General features: G+C 45.3%; 1 protein-coding gene across 2 annotated transcripts; it reads left to right on the top strand.

The window, feature by feature from the left end:
- The first annotated feature begins 373 nt into the window (after positions 1–373).
- Positions 374–10261, top strand: DHCR24 (24-dehydrocholesterol reductase). 2 transcript variants are annotated; one of them, XM_083846872.1, is made up of 9 exons: positions 374–700; positions 1121–1276; positions 1715–1820; positions 2093–2211; positions 2302–2565; positions 3367–3510; positions 4481–4678; positions 5455–5633; positions 7925–10261. In XM_083846872.1, the coding sequence occupies exons 1-9, from the start codon at positions 470–472 to the stop codon at positions 8076–8078; spliced, it is 1551 nt and encodes a 516-aa protein (XP_083702998.1). In that variant the 5' UTR covers positions 374–469; the 3' UTR covers positions 8079–10261. The 2 variants fall into 2 exon arrangements, with proteins under 2 accessions (XP_083702998.1, XP_083702999.1); XM_083846873.1 differs by lacking the exon at positions 374–700 and adding an exon at positions 809–948.
- Positions 10262–10857: the final 596 nt, after the last annotated feature.

Raw genomic sequence — 10857 nt, 5'->3', positions numbered from 1 at the left:
CCCAAGGGTGCCCCCACTTGGGGCCCTCTCCCCATCCCCGTCCCCTGGGGGTGCCCCCCCCTCGCCCCCTCCCCACCCCTGCCCCCCCAGGCCCCCCCCCTTGTGCCCCCTCCCCAGCCCCGCCCCCTCCCCCAGACCCCGCCCCCAGCCCCGCCCCTCCCCGCTCCCCCCCCCCCCCCCGGGGTGCTCCCGGTCCCGCCTCGCCGAGCGCCGAGCGGGGCCCGCCCCCTCCCAGCCAATCACCGCCCCCCGCGCCTGGTCCGATCTCCCCGCAGCGCCCTCATTGGCCGCTCCCCTCCCCTCGCCTCAGGGCGGCGGCCAATGGCGGCGCGGGGCGCGCGGGGCGCGCGGGGGCGGCTCCGGCGCGCGGGTCCTAGCGCCGGGGCGCGAGGAACCGGAGGGAGCGGGGGGGAGCGGGTCGCGATCGCGGCCGGTGGCCAGGCGGGGGTCGGGCGGGCCGGCGGGCGCCATGTCGGCGCTGTGGTCGCTGTGCGCCGGGCTGCTGCTGCTGCTGCTGTGGGTGCGGCACCGGGGGCTGGAGGCCGTGCTGGTGCACCACCGCTGGGTCTTCGTCTGCCTCTTCCTCCTGCCGCTCTCCATCCTCTTCGACGTGTACTACCAGCTGCGCGCCTGGGCCGTGCGGCGCCTGCACAGCGCCCCGCGGCTGCACGCCCAGCGCGTCCGGCACATCCAGGGGCAGGTGGGGCCGGGGGGCGGCACCGGGCCCCTCACAGCGCCCCGGGGCTGACGGGGCGGGCACGGCGCCCGCGGGGCTTGGGGGGGGCGGGGGGGGCGTGAAACGGGCTGCGCGCCCCGTGCCGGGGGCCCTGGGGGGGCTCAAAACGGGTCCGTGGCTCGATTTTGGGGCCCCGGCAGAAAACCCCAAAGCTGTAGGGCTTTAGAAACTCTCCCCCTTCGTAGCTGCCCCCCTCCGGCGGTATTTCGCTTGTAAGTTTCTGGGGTTGCGGGGGGACCTCACCGCTCTGAGGCAGCCGGGGTCGGTCACCCGCCCGTTGGGGGAATGGCAATGTTTATGAACGTTTTCTTCACGCCGAAGGAAAAATACGCTGTTGGAGGCGTCTGAGTTCTCAAAGCGTTGCTGTGGTGTTGCTGCTTGCAGGTGCGGGAGTGGAAAAATGAAGGCAGCAAGAGGTACATGTGCACCGGCCGGCCCGGCTGGCTGACCGTGTCGCTCCGTGTGGGGAAGTACAAGAAGGTCCACAAGAACATCATGATCAACCTCATGGACGTCCTGGAAGTGGACAGCGAAAGACGGGTAACGTTCCTCGCAACGCTTCCATGAAACTGAAGCCTACAGCGTTTTCTACCGTGTTTGTAGCTCAAGAGCAGGATCCCATAAAGAACAAAGGATTTTTGTGGCAGTAGGTTTTGTAGACCCACCGATATTCGGGTTTTACAACGTGCGCTTGGATCACTCTGTCCAAAAAAACAGCATATGGGATTGCTTAGTTTTATGTGCTGAAGTCTAAAAGCCCAGATTGATTTATGGGCTTGGGGACTGAGCAACAAGATGTTGAGGCAGAGGAGGAATCACTAAACAGTTTCAACTATTTTTAGTAGCGCTCTTGGGGAAGTAAGTCTCTGAATTCTGATAACAGATGGGTGTACAATCCAGTTAGCCGTGGTTTGTCATCATTAATGCCAAACACTTAGCTTATGCCTGATGGGAGGATTGGTTTTTTTGGCTTTTCAGGTTGTTCGTGTGGAACCTTTGGTCACCATGGGCCAGTTGACTGCGTACCTGAATCCTATGGGCTGGACTATTCCTGTGGTGCCAGAGCTCGATGACCTTACAGTAGGTAAGGGTTGTTGTGTTGACAAGAAACTGATTGATTTTGCTGCATTTTCATTTGCTTTTATGCAGTAACGCCTTGCATTATTTAAAAGTTTCCTGAAATACTCTGTTGAACTCTGTTCTGTTAAGGCATTTGTGTTACAAGCACTTATTTTTTCCTTTTTCCAAATAATCTTAAAAACCACACCCAGAGCTTAAAAGCAGAGCTTTGTTCTCGTAAATCACGTTCATTTTGAAGTGTGTTTCATTTGATTTGTTATGTGCTCTCTCAACAAGGTGGTTTGATCATGGGAACCGGCATTGAGTCTTCATCCCATATCTATGGACTTTTTCAACATACCTGTGTGGCCTATGAACTTGTTCTTGCTGATGGAAGCCTTGTGAGATGTTCACCAGTAAGACAAAATGTTATTTTGCTATCATTTACAATGTCATTGACCGTTGTCAGTATGGATATATGATTTAGTATGACATACTTTTTGCAGACTGAAAATTCAGACCTATTTTATGCAGTGCCTTGGTCTTGTGGTACTCTGGGTTTCCTGGTTGCAGCAGAAATAAAAATGATTCCTGCCAAGAAATACGTCAAAATCCATTATAAGCCTGTAAGAGGACTGCAGAATATTTGTGAAAAGTTTACTGAAGAGTCTAAGAAAAAGGAGAATAATTTTGTGGAAGGACTTGTATATTCTTTGGACGAAGCAGTCATCATGACAGGAGTCCTGACTGATGAAGCTGAACAAAGCAAGGTAACTAAAGGGAAGTTACTCACAATGAAAACAATGCCCCCAAGGTTTAATTGGAGCTACGCTACCATATGACATTATAAAACTAGAATCATTATAAGATTAGAACAATCTCTTAATATGGGATGAAAACTTAGATCTGTCCGCCAGGATGTTTTAAATTGCAGCTCTTTGTTATTACAACAGAGTCTGTACTCCAAATCTCTTCAATTGATGGGAAGCGACCCATTGATTTCCTTTATTACTGCAAATAATTTAATCTGCCTTTGCTTTGCAGTACCCAGGGAGGAAGAGAAGTATCTTTTTACATATACTCTGTTTCAACCTGCAGTAATTCAGAGTAACTCTTTCCCCAGCACGCTCTTAATGCAGTTAATACTACTAGTAAGACAAATCGGCACGTCCATTCTATAAACATGCCTGTCTGCTCACTGCATCGCTCAACCTGGATGTTTCTCCTCTGCCATAATGGGGCTTTGGGTTAATGATGGGTTGAGAGGTCAGTGTCTTAGGAATCTGGTTCTGTCACATTCATGGTCTCTTATTACCCTCTCATAACATGCAAGCCTCGTTTAAATTCTCCATCGTGAGAAGAATGGTAAGAGGGAGCCATGCATGTGGCTGGAAGAAGGAGAAAGGAAGGCTTTCTAGATTTCTTGAGACAGTCTCATTTGAACTGTCACAGAAGATATAACATTGATCCTTCATGGTAAAGGAATTTCGGGAACGTACTTAATGTTGTCTGGTAAGGTGTCATTGTCTTTCTATGTTGGGATTTGCTAATGAGTGTATGTTTCCTCGTAGATAAACAGAATTGGCAACTACTACAAGCCATGGTTCTTCAAGCATGTGGAGAAGTATTTGAAAGCTGACAGGACTGGAATTGAATACATTCCCTCGAGACATTATTACCATAGACATACACGTAGCATCTTCTGGGAACTCCAGGTGAGACCACTTCCAAAATTAAAATAACATCTACGGAAAGCTACTCCGCTCTTTCCCAGTGTAGGTACAACGTGCCTTCTTCCCCTTGGCAACACTTCTGTCTTGAATGGCAGAAAAAAACCCAATGAAGTCCATGGCAAATGTAAAGTCCTGTATTTGCGCAAAACAAATCCAAAGTCACTACTTTATATTTAAGGCATTGTATCATAACTTCCTAATTTCGGTTTTAGTGCTTTTCTGAATTTAAAATGTAAATACATATTTAAGCATTAAGATTTTACGCCTACTAAGTGATTTCCAAAGACAAACGGTGGAAAAAACATGAATGTGTCAATTGTGGCTGAAAATGTGCCCTGCCTAAACTCATAATGATCATTATTTAGTTGCATCATTAATTTCAATTACATGAATGCATTTGTAGTGATGTGCATTTATGCAAAACTTTTATTTGGCATGCTGGAAGATTACTATTGCTACATTTTGAATCTTCGGAGTGAGATACCAAATCCTTTCAGCTGCTGGAGAAGTTAAGCAGGAGTTTGCTATGCAGAAAGTACTTCACATTTTACAGCTGTAACATTCTTTGAAGACCTGATCTTGTACGTGTCAGCTCTTGCAGGAGTTTTGCAAGTTTAGCTTCTTATGAGCTCCTTCCACCCATTTTTAAGATAATAGCCTACTTCTCTTGGAACTTCATTTTCTGAAAGTATTTGGGGCTGACTGTGTACTGGGATTCATATGGCTCTGAAAATCATTCGTCATAAGCAGAAGAGGCTTAGGAATGGGCTGTATAGCTAAATTCAGTCCAGACCTCTCTTAGTTCCTGTTTGTATTGTAATAGCTCAGCAAAAGTATCAGCAGTTAAATTTATTGAAAATCTCATTTAACGTTGCTCTGAGGATTCTTAGGCATTGTCTTTTGCTTCACTTACATGTTCCTAAGTCAAACTTTTCTTCTTTCCTCTTTAAAGGATATCATTCCTTTTGGCAATAACCCCGTTTTCCGTTACCTGTTTGGTTGGATGGTTCCTCCAAAAATCTCTTTGTTAAAACTCACCCAAGGAGAAGCGATCCGAAAGCTGTACGAGCAGCATCACGTTGTACAAGACATGCTGGTCCCGATGAAGAGCCTTGAAAAATCTATCCAAACCTTCCACGTTGACCTTAATGTAAGAACACCCATTTTTAAACTGCAGCGAATTTCAAATTGCGCATCACAAGGACTGTGACTATTGGTTTTAAAGCATAATAGTCTGCTTGTGGGAAAGGTCATTATCTTATCAGGGTGGTACTGTTCTTTCCAAGTCCATGACACAAGGCTGCAGAAGGAGTGAACGTAGCTTTCTGACGAATATAAACATGACATTCAAATTCTAGTAGAAGGCCAGCACTTCTAAAAGATTTCATCACTTAGTAAGACTTGAATTGATTTTTTTTTTCACGTAAATCACTGGCAGTCATGCTAAAATCATGTTGTGGAAATTATTTTCCCTTTCTTGTTTTTGTTTCTGGATTTATTTTAGTTTGTATAAGAAGTACAAATTTGGCTATTTCAATTTTGGACTGACCTGATAAAGAAAACACTTCGTTCCCTTTTTATTCAGAATGTATTCAGCTTTTGCTTTGGGATTGGGGTGGGGGGGGTCATTTCTATTTTAAAGGTACATTCTGGTCTTTAAGGATTTGGGGGGGCGAGGGGCGGATGTAATTCCTGGAGCACACTGCACATATTCTGAGCATCTTAATTAGTTTGTGTTACTGTCATTAGAAAGTGGATCTAAAAACCACAGCTAGAGAACGGGAAAGGAAGAGCTGTGTAAGATCTGCTCCCAAACTGGGACAATGTCCTCTTAATTCTTTCTTCATTTTGTCACCTTTATTAAGAGATCTTTTCGACAAAACAGTCATTTAAGCTACTTGACAGGATGTTTTCTTACCTCCGCAGGTATACCCTCTTTGGTTATGCCCTTTCATATTGCCCAATAATCCTGGTATGGTCCACCCAAAAGGGAACGAAACAGAGCTCTACGTGGATATCGGAGCTTATGGAGAGCCCAAAAGGAAACAGTTTGAAGCCAGGGCTTCAATGAGGCAAATGGAAAAGTTTGTAAGAAGCGTGCATGGGTAAGGTTCCCACTCGTTAGCGTGGTAATAGTGCCATATAACTTACAGCCGTGGAGTTTAATCGCATTTATTTCACAGTACGGCACTTTGATATCGCAATAATTAAACAACCACAATAATGAAAAGCTAACTTTAATTACTAGGTTTGATGTTACAATTTTTAAATACAATTGCGACTTCAGTGATTTGATTGCAAAGCCAAGCTAATAAACGGGCTCGCTGGCTGAAGTTCTTGGCAGTGTGTTTGGGAGCTAGATAGCTTCCAAACGGGTCACCCATGCATCCTTGCAGCTCTGGACTGCTCTGGGAGTAAAATGTGCTGCAACAAAATATGTCCACGCAAGCAGAAAGACCTCAGCAGGTCTGCGCTGACGGGCATGTAAACCAGTTGTAAACCAGCTGCCGTGCTGAACGGGTGCTAGCGTGCGTTGGTGACCGCTCAGCAAGGCTAGCCAGCCCCGTCCTTGGGAAGGCAGCCGCTGAGCTTGCACACTGAGGCTGACTGGTTTGGAGGCCGGCTCAGAGCAGGGGCAGCACAAGTGCTGTGCTGGCCGCAGCTGGCCACAGGCCCTTCAGGAATCCCGCAGGCTGTTAGAGCTTGGACAGCTTCCCGGCCTGCCCTTGGGGCTGTCCCGCTCCCTGCGGTCCTGGCAGCGCGTGTGGCAGCTCTGCCCTGTCCTTGGCTGGTGCGCCCTCGTGCAGGGAGCTGAGCCTTGACTGTTCCCCCTCATCCCTAGGCGGCGGTGGGAGCCCTTCCTCTCACAAGTGGCGCTTTCAGAGCCTCCTTTTCCCTGCCCCACTCCTCGTTACACAGGACCACAGTGAGACATGCACCCACCATCTGTCAGCGGCTCGTGCCAGCCTAATTTGCTGTAGTAGTGTCAGTAGAGAAGCAGTTACTTGTTTTTCAGGAGCAAAAAACCAACTACGTGGTATTTTTACACCATCAGGATAAGTTAACTCCACTTCTGTTTTGACCTATTTCTCAGTCTAACAGTGATTCTGTCCCATGTGTCTGAGTAACAGTGGTGAGTCTGCTTCTAGGTGATTTGGAGAATGTAAATGACTTTTACCTATAATAAGTCATCTGCCAGAGAACAAAGCAACCAAAAGTTAATTTTAAGCTTTTTTAATTAACTTGAAATTAAGCTTTTAATTTAATTCTCTTTACTAACCGAGTTTAGTGTCTTCTGTACCTGTCACTGGAAAATAAACAATGTATAAAAGCTTGATCTCACAGTTCATAACCACAACAGAGCTTTTATGTACCTGTATTTTACTGCCGTACTCTGATGGTAGCTGCATTTTGGAGAGAAAAGTGAGTAAGAATGAATCCACAGCTAAATAATGATTCCGTTTGTTTTTGTAAATGGACTTCTGTTACACCGTGCCTCATTTACCCTATAAACTTATAGTCCTGCCCTAGTCTAATTTGGCAGGCTTCTTCCTTCACAGTTTTAGTCTCGGTGTTGAGTTCAAAGAAATCTTTAAAAACAAAAAGGACACACCACTGTCTCGAATGCATTTTGTAATGCTGGCTGGTATGAGATGCCATGACTGTATCTCCATGGATCATAAGAAAGCATGCAGGAAAAAAAAAAAAAAGCTTTTTTTTTTTGAAGCTGAAATTAAAAAGCTTTCAACAGAAGAAAAAGGAATGCAGGCTTTCCAAAGCAGATAGAAAAGTATTTGTTAGGGATCATTTAGGTCATGCGTGGTTTTCGGTGCTGGGGGCCAGACTCCTGGTTTGGGGCAACTTCTGAAGTTCTCTCCAGACTTGTGTCTCTGCGAGCACAAGCTGTGAGAATACACAGTTTTGGAAGATTTGGCTGCAGATAGTTAGGAGGTCTAAATATGAACCACTGTTTTATATACATTTTTTAGTTCCTCTCCTTTTCTCTTTGTAGTAGCAAAACTAATAAAAGTGGCGGTGCACTGATGGCTGAAGACATTTTCTGAACCAAAATATTAAAAGCAGCAGTAATTTCGGTTGCTTTCTTTTCCCATCTTTACCAAAATGACTGTATCAGTATTCTGCTGTTTACACCATCAAATGTTATTTACTCTTGGAAGAGAAACCATGATAACATTAAATCCGCAAAATATAATTGGCTGAGTGTCCCAGCACAATCCATGTGAGCAATTAGATTTGCTTGGTTTTAAAAAGCATTTTTTTTTTGAATGTTTGCTCTTCATAGCTTGCCCTGTTTTCTTTTTGATTCTGTTTCAAACCCTGCGGCACAATTAATACTGAATCTGTCTCTTTCTTCCTTTTTTTTTTTAAATTTCAGTTTCCAGATGCTGTATGCAGATTGCTATATGACCCGTGAGGAGTTCTGGGATATGTTTGATGGCTCGTTATACCACAAGCTGAGGGAGCAAATGAATTGCAAGGATGCCTTTCCAGAAGTGTATGACAAAATCTGCAAAGCTGCCAGGCACTGAGCCTGAATGACCTAATTAAGCAATCAGGGAAAGATGAATTTACCTATAGCTAGCTAGTCAGTATATCCTTTTTAAAGAAAAGCTTTATTGCCTCCAAATAAGCTCATTCTTGTTGACGTTTAAAGATATGAATTCATGCTTTATAAACTTACGTTTAGTATTTCTTAGGATGCTTTAAAACCATTTTTCCAAACTCAAAGTGATTGTTTTTAAGAGATCTGAAGTGCTAGCCTTTGTATCTTGGATCTAATTTAGTAACATGGGTGAATTCACCCAGTTCCAAACACGAGAAAAATAACTGGAAAAGATGACACCGAAGCAACACCGGCTATACACTATAGCTATTTTTAAAATTACTTTTGAAAATGGTAAGGAGGTGACAGAAATAGGTGCCAAAGCTGAATTAATTGTCAAATTAATCATGATGTTGGAAACATTTGCCCCCGGTCAGTAACCTGTAGGACAGCTTAGTAACAGTACCGCGACCTGGCTGTGCAGCGCCGCATGATGCTGCGTGGTTCTGGGTTGCTTGGGTTATCCCGTGCTGCAGTCTCAGTTAAACTCGCCAACAGTTGGTTCGGTTCCAAAACTGAGCGTTGAGGTGTGAAGCAAATGCTTTTTACTTGTGCCTGTCAGATTTGTGCTGATTCTGATTATAAAATGTAAGTGGATATAGGGTTACTTCTTTAATGGTTAATAGTATGTGGGTTTTTTTGCCTCAAACTGTCATTGTTCTGGCTTTGTACAGCTGAAAAAAAATGCTGCTATTTCATATAGGCAAGTATTAATTTCAGTTTTTTACTTGTTGTGGGTCAGTTTATTTGGATTTTTTTGGTTTTGCCTTTTGTTGGTTGTTTTTTTGGTTTGGTTTTGTTGGTGTTTTTTTTTGCTTTTGCTTAATTTTAGTGCCTTATAAATACTCAGTTGGAGGAGGGCATGGGTCACTTGAGACCATTCTGTCCTGTCCAGCAGGAAAAGGAAGCGTGTCCTCACAATTTAAGGCTTTATTTTTACAAGGTTTGTTAGAGCAAGTGGCTGTGGGTAAGAAGAAAGCTTGCTGTGGAAGCTCGGTATACACAGGCATTGGTTCTGACTCGAAGAACGTTTTTGCTTTGAATTTTAGCTAGATTAGGCTGATAGGCTTTGTAAAAGGACTGTTTCAGTCACCTGGGGAGGAAATCGATAGTAAGTACTGTTGGATTTCCCCTTTTGATGCATGCTGGTGGAAACAGCATAGATGTGCACTTCGTGCAGTCAGGTGCAGAGGCGTGGAAGTGCTTTGACTCCATAGCTGGAAACGTGGTGCCAAACTAAGCCCCTGTCTTGTCCAAGCAGTACGTAAATTTGTTATCCTAAACCCTGCTGAGCTTGAGGGAGTAATTTTTTTTGAGGGTGGCACAGAGGGGAACGCGAAGACCTCTTTAAATGGTTTGCAGTGGGAAACTTTGTAATTTTTATTTGAGTGCTAAACCAATGATTTTATTTATTGATAGATGGATGTTTATGGTCCAGATGAAACCAATGATAAAGCAGTAACGAGATTAAGCTCGGCCTGTTACTCAGTGATGCATGCCGGGCAAATTCCGTGCGAATAAGGTACCCCTGAAAGCCCTGCCAGGGGGCTGGGTAGCAGGAGTGGCCTGCCAAGGGGAGACACAGCCAGCGCAGCGCCTGCGGTGCTGCCCACACCACGGAGCTGGCCAGGCAGGAGGCAGAGCTGTGTCAGTGATCCAGGAGCGTCCGCTACACCGCTCCAGGCTTCGGGGTACCCGGGAAGGCAAACGCTGATCCTCAGATTTGTGATCTTCTCTTCCCATCCCTGCGAGGGAACGGCACAAGAGCGACTTCTTTGTTCCTGTGCGAAGCTATGATTTAGCCCAGCGCTTGTAAGATGATCTGTGCAGAGCAAGAGTTGGTTTGGTTAGTTCTTAAAGGGCAACGTTAAAGCAGCTAGAGAATACGCAAATACTTTTACTTAAGCTGTGTTTCTCTCACTTATGTACTGATGACCTTTAGGTATGCACTGTACTTGTTTTTTCATTCCTTTATTTATTGGCAAACTTGGTATGGTGTGATTCGGTACTGCAACCGTACCAGTCCCGCACATGCATAATTGCTGCTGGTCTTGATTTTTGGCTGTAAAAGCTGTTTAAAATAAAAATGTGGCCCGTGTACTGTCCAAAGTGGTGTCTTTTAATGAATTATAGCTTTCTTTTTAACAGTTTTGTCTATTCTTTCTTGTGCTTATTGTATTGTTACAAGTGCTCAGCAATTACAGAGAAAAGCTGCTGTCATGGTCAGAGAGCAGAGGTGTTGTGAGGCTGTTAGGTGAGCAGCCTAACGCTGCAAACAGCTTTGGAGGAATGTCGTTGAAGACCCCTTATCTCTGCCCCAAGACACGCCTCGTAGCTGAGCCTTAACCCTTTGATTATGTCACATTAACTTTGAATGTTTCTAAGATCCTCATGATGCTGAGTGGCTTTTTCCCCCTTGCCTCACCCTCTGCCTATGATTTCGTGGCACAGGAGAACAAAACTACATTTTGGATTTAGCTGTAGCACCTATCTCATTCTTCTCGCTGTTAAAACTGATCCCTGGTTTGAAGGACCAGCGGCAGAGGTGAGGATGAAGACACAGTGCCCTCTTCAGCCTGAGGAGTTTTACATCCACATCTTCCGTTTCTTTGAAAAACGCCTTTACGGCAACTCTGTAAGCGTGGATGGAGGTATTCCTCTCCTGCTACACCTTGCTCACAGCTTTCACATCTTCTTCCTCTGCT

This window comes from Anser anser (assembly GCF_964211835.1).
Source record: "Anser anser genome assembly, chromosome: 8".
NCBI classification, from domain to species: Eukaryota; Metazoa; Chordata; class Aves; order Anseriformes; family Anatidae; genus Anser; species Anser anser.
Note: the sequence above shows the minus strand (reverse complement) of the source record. Positions and strands in the feature narration are given on the sequence as shown.